Below are 26475 nucleotides of genomic sequence, written 5' to 3'. Positions count from 1 at the left end.
TTGTGAAAGATCGGATTGACCCCTTTTGCTATATAAAATTAAAAAGTGAAGGACCGGAGCCAATTTTATTACTTAGACATTGCAAGAAATTCATATAGTATATGTTAGAGTCAAGAATTGAACTTAGTGAAGTACTCAATCAATGGCCAACTACGGTCTTGTTCCGCTAATATTTTTATATTTTAAATATTTATTTTTTTTGTTTTACAAGATAGGTCATTTTCTCATAACATCATCTTTAATTCAAAAAATAAATATTTATTTAAAACGTCTATTTTAAACAGTATGTTTATGTGTTTCAAAAAATAAATATTTATTTAAAACGTCTATTTTAAACAGTATGTTTATGTGTTAGTCAATGTCTGATCAAGCAAACTTTTTACCGTAGATTTTGTTTGAGGGTAACTTCTATGCACCATAGGTGGAAACCATGAGAATTCCATCACCGCCTGTGGATTCTACAAGACTTTTTTTTTATTATAATCTGAACCGTTCATCTTGTAGGGTACATAGGGTAGTATATCCATAAAAAATTCAGTTTGATTGGATATCGATAAATATATCAAAACTTGAATTTTGGTTTACAGAACAGACGGTTATAGATTTTGAAGTTAAATTATTCATGATTGTCCATTTTCTAAATAGAAATTTGGTTTTTAATATATCTTCCGATCAAGCTCATTTTTTGCGTGAATATATTATTTTGCGAGCCCTATAAGATGGACGGTTCAGATTATAACAAAAAATACTTTGTGGGACCCGTAAAGGGCAGTGGTGGAAAACCAAGGGTTTTCACCACAGGTGGAAATTTTTTTATCTCATTTTGTTATCTTATGAGCTTGTTAAGCCGAGCCAAGGCCAATTGACTAATTCGAAGCCGGGTATGACAAAGAAGCCGTCCAATAATTACGGTGGAGCCTAATGCTAGAATCAGTGCACACCTAAACTATATTACTATTGGCTTTACACCGAATTGTTTCTCCTTTTCGTGGCTCAAGGAATGATAACAAAGCAAGCACGCTTAATTACCATTGATTAATTACTAGTACTATGATTTTGCTATGGTCATCTTAATCTCTAAGGAATTAAAGTTTCATGTCTTCTTGCCCACAAAGGTTGTTGATAAAGAAAAAAACTATTTCACGGAGCTTTCCATAGAAGTGAATCTCGCCCGTCCAAAGTGTATTGGACGGTTTGGATTTTAATGAAACTTTTTCGGAAAAAAGTTAAATTTTTCTCCGAAAAGGTTTCATTAAAATCCGGACCGTTCAATGCCGAAACGGACAACTGAGATCAAGCGGTTCCATAAATAACCTCTTTAATCTTTACAGTTAGCGGCTCTGTGAATAAGCTATACTCGTTGATGAAAGGTGTTGAGTGGTTAAAGATGATTTTTTTTTATTTATTTTAAATAACCGGACGTCCCGACTGCACCTTTACACGTACTTTTGCCAGTGTGAGGAAGAGAATTAGGAAGCAATGAAGGATGTAATTAATGCTAATAATTTTAGTTTTGCTTGCTTTCGAAGGGATGATGGATTGAACAGGAAGGCTGACCATGTACACTGGTGATCATGATTGAAGATCATAGCGAGAACACATTGAGAAATAAGTAGGAGTATTCTAACAGTAGCTTTTACATCAAGGTATAATGAATTCCACTTCTCATTGTCGTAATTATTAAAACCCCCTGTTTTATTTTGTTTTATTATTATTTTTTTTTTATGAAGGCTATATGGTCCCTATATGTCACGACGACCAGCTCTTAATCTCAAGTGTTTATGTTAAATATATTACGTTTGAGGATATACTAAAAGGAAAATAATTTTGCCAATCTCTTTTTCTCTAATGCCACTCTCCTTTGTGTCTATATTAATTTGAGAGTGTCAAAATCAATTTTCATACTAAAATAATACATTTACGGTTGTGGTTTCGCACTATATATGGTTGTGGTATCTTGGGAGTTCTGCAAGGGTTTCCTCAAGAAATCAAATATTTTATCTGCAAAAGTCCAAAAGGGTTCATCTTGTAAAGCTTGATGAGTACATTATTTGTTAAAAAAAGAGAGGGTTAGTTCATTTAAGCATATAGTCACGGAGCCAAAAATTACGTAGAAAGGAGGCCGAAATTTAGAACCAAAAATCATATTCACATTTTCACATGGTTGTTGAATTTTAAGTTTTCCTTACATGTAGTTTGAAACATAGTTATTACCGGCCGGTACGTACCGGTTTTGAAGAAAACCGGTACCTTAACACCCCAATACCGTTCCGGACCAAATACCGGTCGGTACCGGCCGTTTCGGGAAATACCGGCCGGAAAACGGTTACCGGCAATTCCGGACGGAATTTTGCAGAGTTTTGTTACTTAAGAAAAAAATAATAATAAAAAAAAAAGTTGCCGGTTTCAGAATTTTAGCAAAACGTGGGTTTAACCATAGTACGTGCGCGAGGCTTAAATCCCGGATTTGCACCCCCCCTGCGCACGAATAACCCGTGACGCGCACACGGTTAATTGGTTTCCGAATCAGTTTTTCCAAATTGCCTTCGGCCACGGCACATTTTCCCGAGCGCGCGAGACCTCTTATTGGGTTCTCATTCACAAGATCACTAGTGTGCAAAGTCATTTAAAGTGGAAAAGAGTTTTGTAACTAAGCAATGTGGGACTAGAGAATCTCTAGTAGAGATATTTTATGATGAATTGTATGATATGGGGGATTTTTTTGAATTATAATTATATATAATTATTATATATATTGTAGTTGCGGTAAATCCGAAACGGTACCCGGTACCTGACCGGTACCGGTACGTATCGTACCAGTAGGAAAATCGGTACCCTGTCCGAAACGGTATTCAGAACTATGGTTTGAAATTCAAGTACGTACAAAATCTATAGAACGATATTTTACAAGAAAAAATATAGCCGTTTTCTATTTATACTTGGCAAAATATACATATATACACATAAAAAGAAGTTGTAATTGTTTTCTACTACATCTTAATCCAATATTTCATTTTTTGAAGTTTGGAGGGGCCCGAAACTTAATTAGAACCGGAAATTATATTCACAATTTCACATGGTTGTTGAATTTTTAAGTTTCCCTTACAAGTACTTTGAAATTCAAGAACGATATTCTACACACAAAAAAAAAAAAACCATTTTCTATTCATACTTGACAAAATATACACATATATATATACACATAAAAAGAAGTAGTAACTGTTTTGTACTACATCTTAATCCAATATTGCATTTTTTGAAGTTTGGAGGGACCGATATAGCAGATAATGACTATTTTAATGTGTGTGTGTGTATATATATATATATGTAGGCAAATTCTAGCAAGGTTGGGGGAGACCCGGACCTCCCCACCTACATGTAGGTCCGTCCCTACATGTAGTTATCCTCTTTTATGCCTTCGAGCGCATGCAATGTATCTTGCTCCGTTCCTACATGTAGTTATCATCTTTTACACCCTCGAAGGCACATCTTGTTTGGTTTAACTTTTTGAAAATTATTTTTGATATAATAAGTGGTAATGAGTAGAAAGAAATAAATAGATAAAGATATTGAGAAACACGTAGAGAGAAAAATGAGATGAGATGAGAATTGAACCAAACAAGATGGAAACTCATAATCCGAGTGTCAAGTTTCCTGCCAAACCAAGACAAAAACGTCCAATCATACCCTCATTCCGCCGAGATAATCCATCAATCAATCGAGCCCGAAGAGTGAATAAACGAGGAGAGAGATTTTTGGTTTGGGGGCATTTCCAATGCTGTCGACCATGATTTGTTACAATGCCAGTCCTGTAATTTAATCAGCCCGACGATTCATCATCTCCAAAGCAAAGAAAAAGTCGACCGAGAAAAAGGAAAAAAATATAAAGTCGTCGCCTGAGAGATTCGAACTCTCGCGGGGAAACCCCATGTACTTAGCAGGCACACGCCTTAACCACTCGGCCAAAGCGACGCTTCGATGCTAGGGGATGAATTTAATTTTACATATAAACTAGTATAAGCGAAGTACAATCCGTTATTGTGCAGCTTATTCGGTAAGCTAATTGTTCGCTTGGGAAGATCTCTAGGCCAAATCAAAAACTTGAAAACTTGATTTTTCACCCGTGTTGAGCATTTTGCGTCATGTAGTAACTATCTGCAGTCTCTATAGACCAAACCAAAAACTTGGAAACTTAATTTTTCACTCGTGTCATGTTGAACATTTCGCGTCATGTAATATTGAAGATACATTCACATCTATCGCTACTTTGATGGAGTGAGTAAATTTATCTTTCGTGTCCAAAAAAAGCATTGTACGGTGCATCCATGCTAGACATGGGGGTAAGGATTTTGTTTTATTATGGTTAACGATGTTTACCCATTCCCACTAGCCGATTTACGATTCAAAATTAAATGTGAAGTGTTTTTTCTTGTGTCATTTTCTAATTTTATCAAAAAAACGTGTGCTATGTATTATAGACGTACTTAGTACATTAGTATACATTAGCAGGTAACAAAATAGCCTTTGAAACAGTCAGGGACTCCCAAACACCGGACCCGTTCATTTTGGTATTTTGGATTTATAGGTAATGAATGTAAAGAGAAATAGAGTAATGATTGGAAAGAGATAGAGAGAAAAATAAGAGTAATGATTAAAATCCAAAGCTCTCTGAAACGAACGGGTCACAGTGTCCTACGCTATAGTATCCTTTATTTGCTCGTCATTCTCGAATGTTTTTTTTTTTTTTTTTTTGCAAGTGCTAGAGTGATTTAATCCAATAAGTACTCCCGCTAAGTTTGCTTTTGCAATCCATTTGGGTGTAGGCATTTTTTATAAGGCCTGTTTCTTGTACTTTATTCTTTTTAACAATGAAATTCTTACCCTTTTCTTACTCTTAAAAGAAAAAAAAAAAAACAGGAAAGGATTCTCGAACTCTAATATCTAAATTGTTACTCTTTTCTTAATAAGCTGGATTGGATAGTTTCTAGGTATCTCTTTTCTATGTATATGTATAAACTCAACGCTAAAAATTGAATAAAAGACAGACTACCAAGAGTTCAAGACATTAGATGTAAAAGTACCAATATTAGAAAAACTTAAGGCAATTTGTTAAAATAGAATCATCCTAATTTATTGGATTTTTTTTTCTCGAAAAATCGTTTGGATTATGCAAACCAAGAAGAAAGGAAACGAGAAAAAAAAAACTACTAGCAAACAGTCCATCTTTGTAAATGCAAAGTATTGAATATATGCCAATCAAATGGTGATCTCAATATCCGGATAAAAAAAAAATGATCTAAATATTGAGTGCGCATAGAACCAAGTAAGAAAATTCGAGGATGAGCTATTAGCTTTTATTTTCAACAAAAATAGATCCAAATTTGATGATGAACAACTAGCAAACAGTCCAAAGGATGTGCACGCACATCGCTCCCAACCCACGAAATACGACAAAGTAAATACTTTCGCAGCTTGGTTCCGAAACAAGAACCTTTCTTGGTCAGACCAAACCAAACGAAACTTTGACAAAAGATATTAGAGACATGAATGGAAAGTGTTTCTTTTGATTACGCCAAAAAGGCGCAGCACCTTTTAGATCCCCAGATTGGCAGGATCCCGCAGGAATCTCTCCATCTGCCTTGCTCTAGTCTTGATGGACATGTCAAAGACCTTTTGGCTAAATTCCACCACCAATCCACCAAGAATGGAAGAATCAATCTGGCAAAAGCAAACTAATATTAGAGACATCCTAACAAAACCAGTAGATTACCAGATACCCATTACTGTTATACATGTATCTCCTTTTACATATATGCACGGATCTCAGTCAACCTATCATCAAAGCATTTAGAATCGCAGGAAAAGCTACCTTCTGTTCAAGTTTAACCTTCTTCCCCTGTCCAAGTATTTCCTGTAGAGTTTCTTTCAGTTCTTTCTCCTCTTCAGCAGGAAGAGGCTGGCGAAAAAACCAACAAAAGATATGGGTTAGAAAGAATTGTCATCGACTTCCAACCACTATATGCAACTAGTAGTGTCGTTAAAGTTTCAACGCAGACCTGTGGGCTGTGGCATATGGTATTCCGAATCAGTAATTTGCATTTAAAGAGTAGAACTTACAATTACGGTTGTCACAATGGCTTTCACTTCTCCCCTATGCGCCATGGTCGCTTCTGTAAATCTCTTGGCTATAATTTCCATCTGCCTTAGCCTCCCATTCTCAGCCAAAATTACTAGGTAGAAAACAAGACAAAAGATAGTTTTAGGAGTTAACATGAACTGCCAGTAGCTCCAAGCAAATAATTTCATAATTAGAAGGCAAAATTGAACAAGTAGAGCAGTATTATAAACAAAAGTGTCAAAAAAGAGAGCAGTTGGGAATAGACTAATCTGTCTACACGAAGCAGATGAGTTTCTTCCAGAACTGGTTCCCTTGACTCAAAATTTGTGAGAGAGCAATAATGAAAGACAGTTGCATTGGAATGCCTTGCAATTGTTGTCATCAGCTGTGTTGGATAACAAAGTTACAGAATAAACTTAGTTTTCTGAATTCATAATTTCCTTTCCCCCGTGGATACCTCTAATCCTTGATTCAAGCACAATCTCTATCAAAAATTTCACCATTGCAGGTTCTCAGAATAAGTCAGAACGCTGAGTGAGTGAGAACTACTGACATATCATGATTAGTCATTGAGAAACCACGAAACCCTGACAAAGTATAGTCTCAGACATTAACATCACTTAAAAGTAAATAAGGCCGCAACTAAAACAAGGTTGTAAAGACACTACATTCTCCACAAGTTTCCAATACAAATTACCCTCGAAGAAATTGTCTCTTTGGAAATTTAACCTCTATTTAGTCTTTACAATGTAATAGCGTGCAACTTCTGCGTTTACACATCACTTCTGCTTTTACCCATTTGTTATTTTCCTTAATAGAATTATACTCGAGAATGGAACCTTTTTGAAGACATTCTTCACGGACAATCATTTAAAAGACGTACAAGGGAACAAATGTTTCAGAGGAGAAAAAAGACCATACAACAGTAGAACTAACCAGATCCAGGCATGTGATTTGTGCTTTGTGATTTGGTTCTATTGTTCTAAAGTGAGAAGATATGAAACAAACAACTAGTGCTTAAGTGGGCTCCTTATCTATAACCTGTGAAACAGATGGAGTATTATTTTAATTTGTGATTAAGGCTTGTAATGTACATGCAATTTCTTACGAATATCTAAATGAAACTTGGGATTCAGAGTCAATCAAAAGACACACCACTGACCTCTTAAGCCAAAAATTCATGTTGTCAGCTTAGTCGTATCCAGGACATACTTCGAGCAACAGTTATTCTGACATAATCGGAAATAAGCAATTTGAACGTATCCCATGTACAATTTATTGTACTTTTTAACTAGATCTAGATGTTATTCACGTAAAAGGAATCTATCTCCACATTCGAACTACCGATAACTTCAATACATAAATGAACCTTATGTCTTTACGTAATAAGGGAAGGCAGTGCCTTACACAAAAAGTTCCTTGTGATATCAGACAATTTAGCTTGAGCACAAATTTCCGTTAAAGCCTTGATTCTAGTAACCTTAGGGACTGTCAAATCTTTCATGAACTGAGCAAATGTAGGACTTCTCTTTGAAGCCTCAACAAGGTCAAGAAGCTCAGATTCAACCTTTTCCAGTGCATTAGCTTTTACTGCTGAAAGGTACAATGCAGAGGCATAGTTTCCAGATACACCAAACATAGTCAGAGGCACCTGAAATATATAGGGAAACAGAAAAGAAATATTGACATAAGAAGATAATCCTATATGTCAGAAGTATTGAGATGCCTAATACATGCCATGAATGCAGAAAAAACCAGGGCCCATACTACATCTTTGCTTCATGAATATAATATGAAAACACAAACAAAAACAAGAAGATTGACCATAATGCCTTCCAATTTTTCAACCAGATTGAAAATTTTATCCAAACTATCCAAACATTCTTGGAAATTTCCCTTGCATAACAAGTATCTGTGATAGTTTTCTTTCTTGCTCTAGACGATATGGATTATGGACATTTATTAATAGGGACCTGGAAGATAATTGTACAAAAGGGTATTACAAATATGTTATAGACCCCTATGTCAGTTTATTTTTGGTGCTCTTGACCATACAATAAATCCCAAGTCTATTGGAGTAGAGGCCCATACCCAATTTGTAAAGCCCGTTCTCACAAACATCCTTGTCTCCATTAATAAATGACCATATTCCTAGCTTGAACACCAGGAAAAAAAAAAGGATTTCAGCATTTGATCTTTTCACAAACCCAAAAGGCATAACACTCTGGAACAATGTATAGTTGACTTTTTTTTTTATCCTCAGCCCATCAGGTCTCCTCATGAGCTCTGGTTTTCTCATTTCAATTAATAGCCTCAAGTTGCCCACTTGACCCATGGGGCAAAATCAACCTCGCCCAATTACTAGGACACTACCAAGTACCACCACTTGTCTCCACATAATCTTGATAAATCTTTCCTCCATATACTGGTCGAACAAACTAGATCTTCTCAGACTCTGAATCAAAACCTTGGTGTCTACTCTACATAAGCCGACAGGTACAAAATGCAGTTTTTGCATCATCCAAAACACCCCACCAATCCCACACTTTCCTTTCCTACTCTTCTCTAACTTCCATAGGACACCCATCTTTTCTAATATACAAAACAGTGAACACCAATCGGTGAGAACAAATTTTTGAAGATATATCACAAATGTGATTTCCGACATTGTCTTAATAACAATACAATTTTACAATACTTCTAATATAGCATGAATAACTGCTAGGGCAAAGTAGTAAAATCACTCGAGCTCAACAACCCACTCCCACACCCCATGTATTCACACACGTACATGGAGTTTGTCCCATCTTCTACTACAATCTATGGGATCCTATTATCAGTCACAAATCCCCCAATCTCGTTCACCGAAGGGAGAACACTGTCTACCCCCAACTTTTCTCAAAACCAAATCCATCTCTAACAGAAACAGTGTTTTGCAATTTCTGCGAAAACCCTAAGTGCACACATGCCAGATATATTTCTAAATACAGCACAGCTTATATGCTAAGAGTTCCTACTAAGACCAATACGACTTCAGCATCATCTCCTCAAGCAAACCACATCTAATAGGCCAATAAAAATAGCTATCGCGATTGAATCTTAAAGCCGAAGCGCACCAATTTAGGTCAAATAGCCGGTAAATAAAATTTAAAGCTCAAAGAGACTATTTACCTTAACTTTCTGTTCCTTTGGAGGAGATGCTGAAGAATAATCCCTAGAGAACTGCAACAAACAAGAGATATTTACATCAATTTTCACTAGAGAAGTTTCAGGTAAGAAACATTTTCCACTACATACGAATCCACCAAACAGAATCCAAATCCATTTCATTTAACCCTAAAACGGAGCAGGAACGTATAACGACGGGAAGGCGGAGAGAAATCAAGCAATTTCAAGGGTTGAGTATACCTCGGGATTGGAGAAGGCAGGGCATAGCAGGGTGGATCGCTGGGGGGAGGAGAGAGAATCGGATCTCAGAATCTTCTGGAAGTGAGGGAAGCTCGATCTCAGACGCCCAGCCATTGCCATTCCCACGAATCACAAATTCCTTCGTTGTATTCTGAGAGAGAGAGAGAGAGAGAGTCTAGCTCGAAATGGTCTCGAAATGGTGACGTTGGTTAGGGTAGGCATGGTGCTAGCCTTTTTGTTTATTTTTCTTTCGTGGAAATTGATTTTATTTATAATTGGCCCTGTTATTCCTAAATTTTTTGTTTAAGTATCAAATCCAATTTTTTTTACTTCCCTCCCCATTTTTAGACTTCACTCGTTGTACTTTAACTGGCAAAAAATAGTTATATTTTTCAATTGATAATACTTTTAATATGCTATATAAATCTAGTTTCATATATCTTAATTAATTTTTTTAAACAATGTTTTCAAAATCACAAAAACAATTATAGATTACCAAATATAGTCAAATGAAAACTAACACAAACTTCCAAAATTGTCTAAAAAATTAGGACGGAGGGAATATGAATTTTTTTTTCCAGATTCACCTTAAACTCTTTAAATCGGTCGTTGGCTTCATGAGAAGAGTTTAAAAAGTAAAAGATTATAACTAAAGTTAAAAAGAAAAGGGTAGAGTAATGACAGAAAAAATATCAAATATTTGTTCTTTTTATCGTTAATGCTGTCCTATATGCATTTTTTCCAACTGCAGTTCGCATTTTTATACTTTTCGGATTGGAACTCATTAAAACTAATGTTTATCTCAAAAAATTACGACAAAGAGTTTAAAAAAATTATAAGTAAAGCAAAATGCTAAAGCAAAAATTTAGGAAGAAAATGCAATAATCTCATGCATCTCGATGATTGGGGTTTGCAAATATTTCTGTAAAAAACACAAAAGCCAAAAAAATTCATGGTTTATTTCATCATTTTTAAGTACTTACAGTATAAAATTAGGCTCATTTTTTTCTTTTATGATTCTTTTGCGCAAGGACTAAGAAAATTTAAATTCTTTTAATTGAAAGTCAAAGAATTTAATAAAAAAAAAACGTTAATAAAAAGGGGAATCAACCTAAAGGAATTCTTAGACGTGAAGGTAAATATAAAAGCGGTCTTGCTAACCTTTATTTACTAGGCAGAGCATAATACACAAATAATTTCAAACAAGTTCGGATATCAATACATATCTCATGGATATTAATACACTTTTACATATATCAATACACTTTTTGCTGATATCAATGCACATTTTATCTATGTGGAGGTTAGCATTTTCCAACAGAAAGATTAGAGAGTATACGCAAAGAAATCCCTCTAATAGTATATATATTTGTTTCAAGATCAATTCTTTTCCACCAAGATCATCTGAAGAACTGAACGGAATTTCAATCTCTCTCTACCTCTCTCTAAAATACAATCCCAGCAGAGAGAGAACCAACCAAAACATAAACCAATGAAGCAGAAAAAGAAGAAAAATGCATTCTTTGCAATAGAGAGACCCCGAAAGACAAAATACATCCAACAGCTCCAGGAGAAAAAAAAGACAGCCGCAAGATGACCAAAAAAATAATGAACATAAATTGGCCATAGTCCCACCAGTGAAATGTACTTCCAAGAAGATGCAATGTTGCCTTCCAAAATGACAGCGATGAGCAACTGAAGTGTATATCACAGCTAGATGGTTTATGATCTAATATCTGATCTTCCAAATCACAGAAGAATGTGAATCATCGACTGCGTACCTTAGAACCGATGAAACACTTTCTATTTCTTCATGTGCTATCAACTTAGACCTTAGTAACGACAGTAAATCCCTGTACCGAGACTGTTTTCTCTTCAGTACTTGGGTGTAAGCAACGAGTCCAAGCCATTCAAATTCTCCCCTCTCCACTTGAAAAATTGGATGGAAACTAGAACCAAGATCCACAGAATGCATCCTTTTTTTAACAAGCTTGTGCATATACCTGACATTAAAAAAATCAGGCAGACAAACTTTTATGTTACTCTGCATGTCTTATAAGTAAAGCTTTGATAAATGACATACAAAAAAACAAACTACGGAGTTTCAACTAAGAAAACATGATATCGAAGAAATATAAACAATTGCTGATAAGATGCAGAAAAAACACAAGCAAAATAACTGTCTGTGAATGCATTTATTTCTTTTTGGGAAAAGTTATTGACGATACTACCGAATTTGACGGCACCATTACAAGTGAGTTAACAATCAACAAGTACATACCTCAAAGACTTCTCAATACTGCACATGTATGATTTCAAGTCAAGCTTGCAGATGTTAGACAAGTCACAGACATAGCAATGGAATTTCATCGCACATAGCAGGAAAGCTTGATAAATATTCAATCTGACAACTGCCGACGAATTGATATTTGAATCGAAGAATATGGGATGGCATTTAGGTCGCAGATAATCGCACAACTTTGCCTTTAAATGACCGCCTGGTTTACCTTGCCAGCAGACCGTAAGACTTGAACTTAAATGCATATTCAGGTACCTGAGCCAGGAAATCAGAAGAACAAACTTATGAAGTACATAAGTTTGACAAACCACCTGTTCTTTAATCACTTGCAGATCTGCTGTTTTGGAAATTAGGGCATATATGATGCATCCATGGAATCAATCAGATTTAAGCGCGCGCACACACACACACACACACAGAGAGAGAGAGAGAGAGTATTTACACATCGCATCTAAAGACAAGAAAGTATTTAAATATCACATCTAAAGACATAACTACAAAGATTTAAAAAAGAAGGGTATTGCACGAAATAAAGATAAATCATGCCTTCACAAATGCTCATCTATGTTAAGAAAGAAAATTTGGAAGAGAAGGGTTAGTCGCCTTTTGAGTGGATTAAACCTGGATGACAAAATATGGCCCCCTTGGTTTCTAAAATTGATCAACTGTAAGCTGCACTGATATGGGTGTAATCCAGACTTGGGTTGCCAAATGGCACTTTATGCTTTCGTGGCACCGATAAAAGGAGCCAATAAACAACATAATTCCATCTGAGAATTCTGCATAGATTTTCTCCTCATAACTAACACAAATGGTTTTGAACTTACACCAATCCTAATACTAGTGTGTGTTTCTGGTTCTTAAAATTCTAGAACAATATATGTACTTTATTTTGATGCGTTATAGATCCATCCTCGAGTTTCAACAAGAACAGAGTCGCAATGGTTCCAAGAAAATGGACCAAAACTAACACTCTGTCTAAGAAAGCAGAGAAAACCCATAAATTACATTCAACCGCTGGCTTAATTGCATCATTTGTTAGAAAACCAGAGATTGACCTTGTGTAGTCTGCCTGAACTTCTAAAGTGCGACAGTTGATAAACAAGCCACTCCATCCAAGAAATGGTACGCCATCTGGCCCCATGTACACCCGGTTTGATGCAAGTCCTGATACTTGGTCAGCATCAAAATTTAGTCCAAATTTTGCTTCATTCATGTAGCAGTTGTATTCTCTGAATCCCCTTCGCAGCCTGGAGAAGAAACTAGCAGCTTGCTTCTTCGAGGTTGATATGAAAATGAAGTCATCGATAAATCTAAGTAGCATGTATTTAGGGGACGACACGATGACTCCAGCCTCATTATTTGGAAGAGAATAAACATGATTTCTATTCTCTGTTGCAGAAAATTTGTCGTTACCAGGTTCTACACTCTTCTGCAGAAATGGAATTATTACCTTGGTTTCTAGATGCCCATAATAAAATGAGCAAAGCAGTGAAGACAAAACACTTCCTTGGGGTATACCAACATCTTGCAAGTAAAAGTGCTTATCTAATTGCAGTACATTGTGCTTCACATGCTCATTTAGATCAAAGAAAAGCTCCTCCTTCCTTGTATTTTTGCTCTGACCCTGAATCATCCGAAAGCAGTAAGTTAAAAGAAAACCAAGCTTCCTCTGAAAGGATGTCTACTACATACTGATCGTCGCTCCTTTAATGACTAATGTTGGATCTTGTCCCACGTAGGTTAATAATCGCCTCCAAAACTAGTATATGAGCCTCGGTGGTCTCTCCACAATGGCCAACGAGTTTTGAGTTAAGTGCTTTTAACATGGTATCAGAGCTAGGTTTTCCAAAGCCTTTGGCCAACCCTCTCTAGATTGATTTCCCCCTTTGTTTGTGTCATCACTGAACTTCATTTCATTGTGATTTCCTCATGGACTACGTTGTAATATCCGGGTACAATATTGGCATGCTGTGAGAATGAGGATTTGTACTTATGCGGGGACAACTCAGGTAGGCCTTGTTTTTTTTCTCTTTTCTCTCTTGATGTACTAGATGCTTGATATCCACAACTAATGCTTTTGATTTTATTTTCCTTCCAACCTTACGCTATAAATTTGTCTATTCGTTGATACTATATTTCAAAATTGCAGAACTAGCCACCAAAAAAGTGAGTATGGAAAGTTTAAAGTTAAACTCAGAGAGTGGAGGAGAGACATCCATGAATGAAAAAGACCATGCTCCTCTGTGAGTTAAGTTACGCTTTAAAAAGAAATAGATAGAGGAATTATGGGATATAAACTCACTGTAAATTGAGCGGCTCTATGTAGTTATGCTACTAAAATAACAGAATAAAAAGAATAGGGCCTCCCTAATTAGATTGAGCACATGAGTTCACATATAAAGCTGTGGAACATTTGCTCAAAACCTTTTGCAAAACTGATCAGACCCTGCCTAAGAGTAAATGAACACTGCATGCTCGATATTAACTGGATCAAGATAAAGTATTCCAGTTTTCCTTTAAATAAAAAAAAAAATTTGAAGGACTCCTGAACTTCTTGCTGAACATGTTTTTACTTAGGATTTATATGAAATGGTTAGTAATCTTTACACATTAAAGAAAACACAAACACACCCCGATCTTTCCTGCATTATGTGTTTCTTAGGTTTTGGCATACCACCGTACCACTAACACAGATGCACAACATATTACTGTTTTGTGGCAGTACAATGTCAACCACATCATTAGCAGCAAGAAATCTAACAAATAAAGACGGGGAAAAAAGTTGGCGGCTACTAAAAGTAAAAAAAGTATGGTACCTGATTAACAAGGATGCCCTGCAATGAACAACGGGAGGCAAAAGATGTAAAAATAGTAGAGCCAATGCTGGTGTCTTGGTCTGCTAGTATTAGGTTTTGATGAGCCCACAAAGATTTATTTGCACAAACAACTTGATGAGACTTCTTTATGAGATATTCATCACTCTGCATTATTTCCTCCATTACACTGATCAACTTATCCTGCTTAACAGAATCAAATGCTTTAGATACATCTGAGACAACAATGAATACTTCAGGCACCTTTGTCGATCCATTCTTCAGAGCTGATAAGAAAGGGCATAGCTTTGTGTAGACGTCATTATAATCGAATACTGAGGAGCCCAAATTCTCTGGTTCTTTCAACTGTAGACCTTTTAGTACTGCATGCAAATCACGAAGAACACTATTCACAGACCTGAAATAGTCATATTTAACTTCTTTTGGATCCAATGACAATTTTCCCACCAACCTATTGGGTTGAACTTTAAAAGAGAATTCTTTGCCCAGTATTCTTGAGGATGCTTTAAGATTTGCTAGCACCCTTACTCCATTTTCTTTTGGACGAAGTCGGACCCTTGAGAAACCGAATGACCTTTTGTTTGTAATGTTCCAAACCGATTCATCATTTAAAGGGTGATAGTTCCGATTTTTCAAGGAGATGATCGCTTTGTTCATTATATTCTCCCAGACTGATTTCCGATAATAAAACAAATTTTGTTTCCCATGCTCACTTTCTGTAACATAGAAGTTGGCTTGCACCAAGGGCACTATCAGACATGAAAAGAACCAAAGTATCCAGTTCTGCACAATTTTATGTTTAATAGAATGAGTAGCGAATTCTACTTGGCTCTGTCTTTTATGCAAATCTGGAATCTGCCTTTTTCTGCTCTTTAGCATCTTGACATTCGAGTAGCATGAAGCGCGTTTATCAGATAGAAAGGGGAACACTGATGTTTTCAACTTATACATACACTGCTTTAAAGAGAACTTTTCAAATCTTCGAAGCCGAACAAACCTTGAGATACTCTTCCTCAGAATTCTCCAGTTAGAAGAAGTTCCAAGCAAATCTGGTGGAACTATACTCCTGCAAACAGCCCATAAAAACGACACCACATGCTTTTTAAGGCAATAAGACTGGCTTGGCTCAAATTGATGATCAAGGACATCTGGAGTTATGCCACAAATGTTACTATCGGTGTTGGTTAAATTATCAGGTGGCAACTTCCCATCCTGCTGAACCTTAGCATGCCTCTTCCCTGGAAAATTTGCTTGGAAATCAATGCCCTGAGAATGAAATTTCACACACATTAGACTTCTACGTCAGAACAAAAAGCAAATAATAAAAAAATGAAATAGCTCCATTGCTGTATTTTAAAGAACAGAAAAGGTATGGTGCCAATAAAGGTGATGACACTAGCAAAGAAGAAAACAAGAAAACGATAACTTCACATCCCTCCATTAGCGTATTCACCATTCCATGAGGAGCTTAAATATTGCAACTACTAATGGAAGACTGGCAACCACACTATTGGTTATGCTATCTCTTTCTCCATTGGCTGATTTGGGTATGAGAATCCGCCAGAAAAAAATAACAGAACAAGTATTTCAGTTTCACACAGGCTTCATTCTTCTGGAAAGTCAAACCTAGCAAGGAGTTAGTCTAACGACTCTAACTTGAAACATTGATAGATATTTTAAAGACAAAGGTAAGTATGAGAGCAAAAACAAAGGCTCCATTTTCCCCAAGAAATTGGAGTCCCCTATCAACTTAGCCACAACATTTCGCAAGTCATAGTGACCTAAAGCAATGGGAAGTGATATCTGCTGCCAGCATTGTAGCACCTCTTCCAGTCATATGAATTAGCCTAAAAAAACACAATAGCGGGGGGAAGGCAGCAACGGTTGTTCTACCTCTACGAGATCCTGCTTTGCTCGCCAGCCTTGTGCTCCGCTTAGGACCTTCTTATAGCACTAATAAATTACAACCTAGCCTAGACATGAATCAAACGTTAAACAGCTAGTGGAGACCGTATGATCATCATAGCAGCAGGGTTGACTAACAAGAAGTATACATCCCCATAGCAAAACCTGATATAAAGCAGAACATACTAACAATACAGAACAAAACGAATACTTGTATGAGCAAAAACTGGGGGTTAAAGCTCCGTTATGATAATGAATGCAAGACGCTACACCAATGACTTAAAATGACTCTGTATTACCTTCATCAGCAAGAACGTAAGAGAACAAATAAAAACCTTTCAACGGCATGCTACCCCAATTGACAACAATGAAATAAACTTAAAAAAAATTACTTACCTCGACTATGGAACCAATTCCTCCTTCAGCACTTTGATCCAAAGATGGTATTGGACAGTGCTTTTCTAATAACCTCAAATGCTGGCAGCGGTGAGCTTTGCGTATGAGATTTTTAAGAAACTTAACAAGTGAATGGTATCTGGATCGCCAAAAATAAAGAATTAGAACACACACAAAAAAACTGCCCGCAGACAATCTATGAAAGGAGAAACTTGAGCAAATCCTGTTCTTCAGACATAGTAAACAAAAGAAATCTGTGATTTTAGTCAATCAATAATGTTAAAATTTACCATCATATCAGGACAACCCATGTCCATCTTGATCTACCCTCCCCAGTTTACATCATCTGAAATAAAACTGTGTTCTCCTCCCAATTCTGACATCAGTGTTTTAACTTCAGCTCTCCATTAGACTTCAACTTTCACCAAAAATAATAATTTGATACAAAGTAAAAATAGTAATTTGATACAAAGTCAAACTGCACCAACAAACCTGGCATCAACTTTTGATACTCTGTAGCCCGTCAATACTTGTAAAAAAATCTACACAGGTACCAGTGTCAAGTCAAGTGCCTCTTTTATCCCAAAACTTTTTTTTTTGGTAAAGACGAGTTCTACGGACCTATAGGCTTAATGCTAATTAACCTAAACTAAGTTCCGGCCGTTAGCATTCTGCTAATTATCACGATCAAAACCTCATTCAAACTAGTGGGTGATATCGGAAGAGCAGATGTACGAAGTGAGTGAAAATCCATTTTCATCCCCAATTTACATGCTTTCTAGAAGAACCTTATCTAAAGCATGATAGGATCTAGGCCCCAAGAAGGGACCTCAGCATAGTAATCTCAACTAGATTCTTCAGTCTGTTTTCATAGCGGTACATACTAAATAAATTTTATTACGTAAAACAACAATGCTTTGTACCCAAAAGTACGAATATAGTGACTATTATATCAACCAAAATACAGCACAAGACTTAAAACACCGATAAGAGCATTCCAGGAAAATTACTTTCTGATAAAATCAACATACAGGTAAATCCATGCATCAAATGTATATCGAAGATATTCCTCTACTTACAGGCACTTGTAGTTTGTGAGACAACAATTACTGCTGTGGTAGCATGACCGTGACAGGGAATTAATATTGCCATCAGATAAGCCAAATATATCCTCAAAAAGAACTTTAGCACCTGAGGCATTGGGCCTCAAAGAATTCAACACATCTGAAGAATGTTAAGGTTGTACATGACTCATTTCCCTCAAAGGAAGAGAGAAATTTTCGCAACACTAGACAATATCTCACATTAAATTCAGCCCATCCGTCCAGGGAATAAACCCTAGAAGAATACCACAGAAAGAACAGAAGTTCTTTATTCCACGTATCAAAGATTTATGATCCGCAATATCTCAACAGCTAAAATATTTCAAATTTCAATGAGAAATAGCAGGTCATGTATAACGTAGATAACACAAATGTATATCAAAATAAAATCAGCAAAAGAAAAAAATGATAATCCCAGAGAGACAAACTACATATACATGATGTGGGAACCAAGCGGGTAGAAGAGGATACGATTTCTAGGTAAAACTGATGCAGAACATTCCGACCTATAAAATATGGACTGCCGATCAATATGACCTTCTCTGCTGATATACTGGATTTTTTGCAGAAACAAACAGCAAGAGCACTGAAATGGCATCTGCAGATAGACCAATGCAGAAAAATATTAGCATTTGTAGTGGGGTGAGGGTCAAATGACTCAAATGATTTTTTCATGTTTCTTTGTTTAATAAAGGGGCATGAGGTACGCTTTACAAGCCCGTGAAAATATTTCTCTGGTAATTTCACATCAACAATCTACATTCCCCGCTAGAAACATGGAATTTACTGTACTAAAAAGTAAAAACTGTATACAAATCTGTACCAGATTTGGCACATATATAATAGAACTCCAAGTGCATAGCGCAAAATGTATATATAATATATAATAGAACTCCAAGTGCATAGCGCAAAATGTATATATATCTTCCATTCTGGTGACTTCGCATCAACCATCTATTCTCGTCGCTAGAGCACAAGAATACTAAAAAATGTCACCTTCTAAACGTTTGGACTACAAACAGCATATTAAGCAAACATAACCAGTCAATCATTCTTTTCATGCTGAAGGCAAATTAACTATTCTTCACCCTCTCATTAGTCATAAGAATTTTACCTCTCCCACCATTCAAATCATGCGGTACAAGTTTTCTGGCCTCTAATACTGGGAAAATTACCACATCAAGAGTAAAATGCATGGCAAAATTTTAGCAACTAGTAGCTGATCTGAGCACTGCATCAAAAGTATATTTGGTCGTTCTCAAAATAAGAACCATTGACTCATCTCAACCTCCAATTAGTCATGTTTGATTTTAGAGAATAATTAGTCATGGTTAAAACTAGTAAACATTCAACTCGTACTGCATTATTATCACTATGGACCGATATATGTCTGTTATTAGTAAAGAGCTTGGATAAAAACCCTGGTACAGTGTGAATTACCTAGAATTTAACAAGATACCGTCATATTTCCTGCAGTGTTATCCAGTTGATAATAGTCACGCGTAACATAATTATAAGAAGAATGCACGAATTATTTTGACCTGGTATGGAAAGGCATATGATTCCAGAATGAAATAGTTACTGATTATTTCAACGAATTTCATTCCAAGAAACTAATTATGAGGATGCAAGCATTTTCAATGTTTATAAACTTGCCTAATGTGCAAACTAGAGTTGAAAATGCTATTGTAATGTTATGCCAAGAAAATGAAGGGCACTGGATGGCTCAGGGCCACCAAAGGCGTAGGAGGAGACAGCTCAGGGCCACAGTAGAGGGAACAGTAGGGCAGAGGAGAGGATCACAATAGTAGTAGGGAATGAAGCAGAGAGTAAAGTACTGTTTATTATCAGTGTCAAATGATCCTTATTTTGGAGTCTTCGAGAAGTGTAAAGCCAGCTCAATTTAGTGCAGGGGCTTGCTTCATCATTGTTTTGTCAGAATGGAAGTCGACGAGGCCTCCTCTGTGAGTCGTAATATAAGAACTTGGAATTCCCATCATGGACTCATGTAGGAGGCTCATATGATCTATGGGAGCTCATATCATGGGGAGTCGTAGTATGCTAGCTCTCTGAGGTGTTGGATGTTCACCTCTCTCAATATGACCAGTCAAGGTGCGTGCACCCAACGAAGGGCCACCACGCTTTTTTATGTCATCATCACACTCAACTTAGACTCACTTTTTGCGATTAAACATTTTGAGCCCAGTACTCAACAGATTCCTTTTTTATTCTGAATATCCAGCAACCGATGGCCCACAAGAATCCACAAGACATATGATTCAATATACCACATGTCACCAAAGGGAGCACTAGATCGAAATCCAGAGACTGGAGTCGCTACCTAGTTTTGGGAAAAACTGGCGAATTCCAAATAACTTCATAATATAGCCACTGACCATCGTCACTAGAGATCTATCTCATGAGTTGAGCTACAAACAGGGAAGACCTACAGACAGGGAAGGTATTAAGCACCTCCTCACCAACCTTGATTGGCTTTATCAACTACGTGATTCTCTTTTCACTTCTATTTAGATACACACATACTCGTTAATTAAACCTGCACATAGTGAAAGCACATAAAATGTATCCTTAAACCATGAAGCTTTCCAAAATTGAACCTCCTTCCCAAAATAGAAACTAACCAATGGTCCAATTGAATCAGGGGGCCAATCCTCAGTTTGAATGATCTACAAGCCACCGAATAGCCTCGGCTCATAATCTCCCTAATTTGTTGACATCCATCCCTGACAACCGTAATTGCCACTTCTAGTTTACAATTTATCAATTAGGTAATCTCAAGAAAAAGAGTTTTTTTGTGTGTGTATGTATATATATGTATACAACGGCAATGACAGGCAGACAACTTCAAATACTCCCTCCGTTCCTTTTTAAGTGTCCCGCTTCGTAATTCCAACTTATTAAAAAAATATCATCATTACACCTTTCACGTCAACTTTTACCTTCACTTTCCCTACTTACCCTCTATAAAAACATCATCATTACACTTTTACTCACTAACTTTTCAAAATGGAATCTACTTTTAGGGGCAAAATGAGAAATGTACCCACTTTTACCCACTAACTTTACAAAATGGACACTTATTAAGGGACAGCCCAAAATGGAATACTGGACATTAAAAAGGGGACGGAGGGAGTAGCAAAAAGCAAACCGATGTTGTCGCCCTGTTTTCTACAAGGAATTGCCCATTTTTCCTAGCGAGACTTACGCTTGTGTTAAACCCAGAATGAGGCTTCTCATATGAGCTATCTCCATCACTTGCATTTCTTGCACATTGGATCAGAGAATGGGTTTCTTGAATGTCAAATTTCCTACGCTTCCTGTGGCGCTGCCAACTAAACTGTCTTTGACGCTTTCCAGGCTTCACTATAAGCTGATTTGAGCTACCGTGATGTTCCTCGTTTGGACTTCCTTCGGTGTTACAATTAGCTGTTCTAGTTTGTAACGTGGGTCGTCCAGATGAACTCTTCTGATACCTCTTTTTCCTACAATGCCTGCTGAATGAAGAAGAATAACTCAGACCATCATGACTGAAGCAATTAACTGAACCAGAGGGAACATCATCACTGAAAGCAGCATTGGAATACTCTTTCTCTGACAATAAGTCAACTTCATAAACTCCTTTTCTCTTTTTCCCTGATCCTGAAGAACAGTTCAAAGGAAATCACGAATCTGTCAAATTACCAAGAAAATATATCTGATCACTATTCTGAAACTAATAGTTTCAATGCAACCAATTAACTTAGTCGGATAAAAGTCAAAATGTGTAGAGAGATAAGAGAAGACAAATCTGCACGTGGGCAGTATTAGTACAGAACGATGAATTACCCTTGTGGAAACCTAAAGCAACATCAGCCAAGATCATACCGTTCAGTTTAATGACAGACTGAAATGGATCAGGGATATGGTGAAAGTCAAGAAAAGTGTCTTGTAAAAGCACCCAGTGCCCAAAATTACGCAACCATAAACCTAGTAAATAGATGAATTCACAACAGGACAGGTATGTTGTTTACCAACTACTGTAATACTAGTAGTTAGCAAGCAAACTTCTTATAAAATCGATTCAGATATTGAAATTTCTTAAGTCTAACCTCTTATGCATGCTGAACACTATTTGAACACGAATTCTCTTTACTCACTCTTGCCCTCTTTCCCATTTCTTCTGATGATTCTTCTCAAATCAACCAGCTAACATACGAATAATGGGCTTCTATTAAGAACGAATACTATAGGACGCCCATTATAACTTCAGTAGTCCCTAGATATGTTGTTGAGTCAGTGGATTATAATCACTACAGCTCCATAGTAAAGCTCCCTCTCAAGAACAATTACTGCTCTTTTTCATTTTCTTTGGTACAGTGGAAAGAAATTTTTTTTTTCCCAACTGCAAACTTCAGTATTAAACACATGAATCGAAATTCGCCTGCCCCTCAATTTACATGACCTCCCAGAAAAAGGTTCCACAAGCCCAGCATGACATATCCATGAGGTCAAGTGTAAGCTTTCCAGGACTTCAACCACCATGGCCAGTACTTCTCAACCAAAGCCTCCTTACCTTTTGTTATGTTGGAAGGTCTGAAAAAGCCCACCTCGGCCTGTACTTCTCAACCAGAGCCTCCTTACCTTTCATTAAATTGGAAGGTTTGAAAAAGCTTACCTTACGGGTCTATGACCACACCAAGTGTATTTCCAGAACAAGATATTTGGTCCACATGCAGTCAACCCAGCATTATTGGTCTGCTTATCATGTATATTCCTTTAGATGGATAAATGGAGATAACAGGATGGCAATGGGTGATTAGTTTGCGATCATTTAGTTACGCAGAGGAACGCAAGGAGGTAAGATAATTGGTCTGGTCACGTTTCGTTGTCTGGAAATTCTCCTGCGATGTTTCTCCATAGTTCATTCCAAGTAAAATACAGAATCTGCTTGGGCTAAATACAGGATTTACTACATAGCACACTGCAATAAAAAGTTCAGATTATATAGAACCTGGCAAATTGGGCATTGATCCAGACTAAATAACATACAAATGGAAAATGAACTGCAAATCACTCACTTCATTGTAAAAGAAGAACGTATGATGAACTTGACACATACGACTTAAATTTTGCAAAGTGAATTTGTTCCAATTGGTGCATACCAACAGCAAATGAAGAATGAAGACATTTGGGCTCTGATATGTGCTTTGACTTGAGGCAAAAATCACTGATAGGAAAACCTGCCACCTGATAGTGTTTCTTACGAGGAAGTGGCAAAAATATAGAAGTATACTTCAGCAAATAGACCATCACTCCATCCCCAACCTGCATGTCAAAGAATACACACACGCACCCCACGTAAGAAAATGAAGCAATACATTTAAAGCATAGAAACATAACTTAAAATTGACCATTACCTACCCTTCTCAATAGAAAGTCCCATGCTGAACTTGTTAAAAGCTCCATGGCAGAGCTCGAACAGCAATGCTGCCAGTGTATATGATTACTATCAACACGAAAACACTAATTAACCAACCCAAAAACTACTTGGCCTTAATTATGAAAACCATTAAATTCTTTCTTGCAGGAATACTCAACAACGAAAATCGATAATCACCGGCATTTTTGGTCCTGCTGCCAAAGAGTAACCCTTCTTGCTAATATAACATCAGTTCATCACATACTACGTAATTAGTATTACCATAAAAGAGACTAACAATGGTGTAGTGATGAGTCGATGACAACAGCCAATGCAAGTTGGAGAAATATATGGCTTATCTCTGCATTCATACTAGTCGTAAGATGTATTGATTATATCCATCAACCACTGACGAACCTAGGAATCACCGTATCTGTGTCAGACATGCCACTAATATTTTTGGTTCCAAAATGCAAAGTTGATTGGGCACTTATCCAAATAATGGAAGTTCGATCTGGTGATTTTTAAACAGAGGGAATCACTTTGCCTTCAGATAGAAATTATATTGCTTTCCAATCTTAAAACCAAATACAAGGACTACGAAGAATGTTTACGGAATTCATCTCGGATGTGATCTATTCTCAGGAATACAATCTATCGTAGTTCCTTGCCTCGTGTCTAACTTTAATTTAGATTTGAATGCACATGACCAGGTAAATAATTTGGTCTTCAACATCAGTTTGACCTACAGTGCACCAAGCTATTACTCAAGAATGATTTAATTACTAATACATCTACACCTAGTTGCGTTAAAATCAAATTTATACCTATTTTCATTCACAATTTTTTTTTTTGGGTACTTCGCAATTTGCAATATAATTCATAAAACTCATGTAGTATCTTATCTACCAAAATAATTCAGAGATACAAATACATTACATGAAAGTCACTTGCCTTGTCATAATCACTGCATAAGACATTAGAAGACAAGGGTTGCTCGCTTATTATCATTTCAATGGTCCTCTTAACAATCTGAACCATAACATGCAGTAAAAAGCCAGCATAAATAGATATCAACTCGGCACTTAGATTAGACACAAGTACATCAAATAACAATGTAAAGGCAAACTGAAACATGCAGCAACCTCAAGGAGATTATTTATTGTTTGGTCGTAAATGAACATGTGAAGGCTGAATCACCAGCTGATCACAAAAACTAGAATCCAACCACCAGAACGAGATACGTAGTGATAATAACCATTTTGAAATTGCACAAATGGTTTCCCTAACTTCTGCTTTTGCGATAAATATGGATATGCAAACATTTCAAATGCCAAACGATATTTTTTTTGTTTGCTATTTAATAGAAACCCAAAGTGAGTCACCCTATTTCCTTTAGAAAATTGAAGCAGACTCCTTGAATAAGTAGTGAACGAAGACGAAGCAAATTTTCTAAAACAATGAGTTGTATCTACACTGGATATGTAACAAACTCTCCAATGCTATAACGTCTTGGTAAACAGGATGGTTTATTGAGGGAAACCATTTAATGCTCTTCCCTCCAAAAAGAAGAACAACACACACATACTGAAACAGAGAGGTGCAACTTGTTTTTTTCAACAACTAATTCGTAACGTAAATAACACCTGGTCACCAACAACATGAATAGTATATAGGCTATGCTAGGTCTGATCGCCAGACACAACAAGAGGGTGAAAAGCCTAATCTCACAGCAACCGAGAATCATGTATCCAATGGAGAACGGATTTTATGAAGAATGTCATAAACAACGTCTATTATTTTATACCACAGACGATAACCAATTTAACGCCACTGTGTACGACCAGTAATAGACTGAAGGGTTAGGAGAGACCTCTTGTTGGGACCAACGACGGTCAGGATAAAACGCAGAGAAAGGAGGGGCATTGTCGGATACAACAACGATGCATTGATACAAGAGCTTGCGATAATCGGACGGGTCATCTGGCCGGAGCAGGAACGAAATGGCGCCGTCGCCGGTACAACCCAGGCATCCCCGCCCCTTGCAACGGCACGCCGCAGCCGCAGAAGGCGTCGTTGGTGGAATCAATGAAATAATGGTGTCGGCTAGGGTTCGAGCGCGGCTGTTGAACAACCTCCATAGAACCTCCGGGACCCTCCGCTTCCTCGCCATTGCGAGAGAGAGAGAGAGAGAGAGACTCTTTGTCTGATGTGGAGAAGTTACCGCGGGATATAAAGCTGAGCCCACGATTGCTGAGCTGTTCGGCCAGATCAACACTAATGCTTGAAATCCGCTGAGATGTTTTGCCAGATCACCACGATTGCTGAGCTGTGCTGCCACATCACCAGCTGTGTATTGGAGCTGCAGTTATGCTATTACCACAAATATTTACACACACACAATCATAAAAGAGAATTAAAAACTTACTCACATCAAATATGGGGTCCATACCCATTGTAGTTATTTTCGTCTTCATTTAAAAAAAATTGAGTTTCGATAGTATTCTTACGTCATGACGAAACAACAATCCAAAAAAATTGACGTAAAATTGACAAATGTGAAAAAATGAGTACGGACAAAAAAGTAATCCGAATAAATTATTTAGTCAAAAAAATTTGAGCGCATACAAATCTGAACCGTCGACTACTCGGTTAAGATCAGCCAAGCCGTGTCGAGATAAACGACCAAATTGATCACTCTGTACCCGCTTTTGTAGGATGCTGCTTGGTAGCATCCCCGCTTTGCAAGGTGAACATGTTTGTTCATTCTCTCATTTCAGTTTCAGTTCATCTATATTTTTCTACAGCTGGGAAAAGGCTGATTTAATTGGACGAGGCAGGCGAAACCCGAATTAATAATCAAGTAGTGAGCATGTTCTAGATACCATGTGAGTTGTCTTCGATGCATAGATAAAATTGGGTCGCATATGTGACGTTTCTTACCGGTGCAGAATTACAATTCATGCGCGCGTGGGTATTATTTTATTTGT

The 26475-nt window shown here is 37.0% G+C and overlaps 2 protein-coding genes and 1 non-coding gene across 13 annotated transcripts; all 3 read right to left on the bottom strand.

Moving 5' to 3' along the window:
- Window positions 1-3890: 3890 nt before the first annotated feature.
- TRNAS-GCU (transfer RNA serine (anticodon GCU)) lies at window positions 3891-3972 on the bottom strand. Its single transcript has one exon. It is a non-coding gene; the product is annotated as a tRNA-Ser (tRNA).
- A 1368-nt stretch (window positions 3973-5340) lies between these two features.
- LOC131334317 (ATP synthase subunit O, mitochondrial-like) lies at window positions 5341-9762 on the bottom strand. Its single transcript, XM_058369269.1, has 6 exons — window positions 9527-9762; window positions 9290-9340; window positions 7526-7769; window positions 6118-6230; window positions 5870-5956; window positions 5341-5718 (listed from the first exon to the last, which is right to left on the bottom strand). Exons 1-6 carry the CDS (start codon window positions 9644-9646, stop codon window positions 5593-5595), a joined length of 741 nt encoding a protein of 246 aa, XP_058225252.1. The 5' UTR covers window positions 9647-9762; the 3' UTR covers window positions 5341-5592.
- A 1100-nt stretch (window positions 9763-10862) lies between these two features.
- Window positions 10863-25720, bottom strand: LOC131334316 (telomerase reverse transcriptase). 11 transcript variants are annotated; one of them, XM_058369259.1, is made up of 13 exons: window positions 25293-25720; window positions 24440-24517; window positions 23488-23553; window positions 23229-23391; window positions 21672-21726; window positions 21293-21581; window positions 18538-18664; window positions 18043-18187; window positions 16964-17102; window positions 14645-15928; window positions 12884-13452; window positions 11808-12080; window positions 10863-11529 (listed from the first exon to the last, which is right to left on the bottom strand). In XM_058369259.1, the coding sequence occupies exons 1-13, from the start codon at window positions 25656-25658 to the stop codon at window positions 11256-11258; spliced, it is 3828 nt and encodes a 1275-aa protein (XP_058225242.1). In that variant the 5' UTR covers window positions 25659-25720; the 3' UTR covers window positions 10863-11255. The 11 variants fall into 11 exon arrangements, with proteins under 11 accessions (XP_058225242.1, XP_058225240.1, XP_058225241.1 ...); XM_058369257.1 differs by having other exon boundaries at window positions 21293-21726; window positions 25293-25719; XM_058369258.1 differs by having other exon boundaries at window positions 21293-21726; window positions 25359-25719.
- Window positions 25721-26475: the final 755 nt, after the last annotated feature.

The sequence above is a fragment of the Rhododendron vialii genome, chromosome 7a (genome assembly GCF_030253575.1).
Source record: "Rhododendron vialii isolate Sample 1 chromosome 7a, ASM3025357v1".
Taxonomy (NCBI): Eukaryota; Viridiplantae; Streptophyta; class Magnoliopsida; order Ericales; family Ericaceae; genus Rhododendron; species Rhododendron vialii.
The sequence above is the reverse complement of the archived record's forward strand: the minus strand, read 5'-3'. Positions and strand labels throughout refer to the sequence as shown.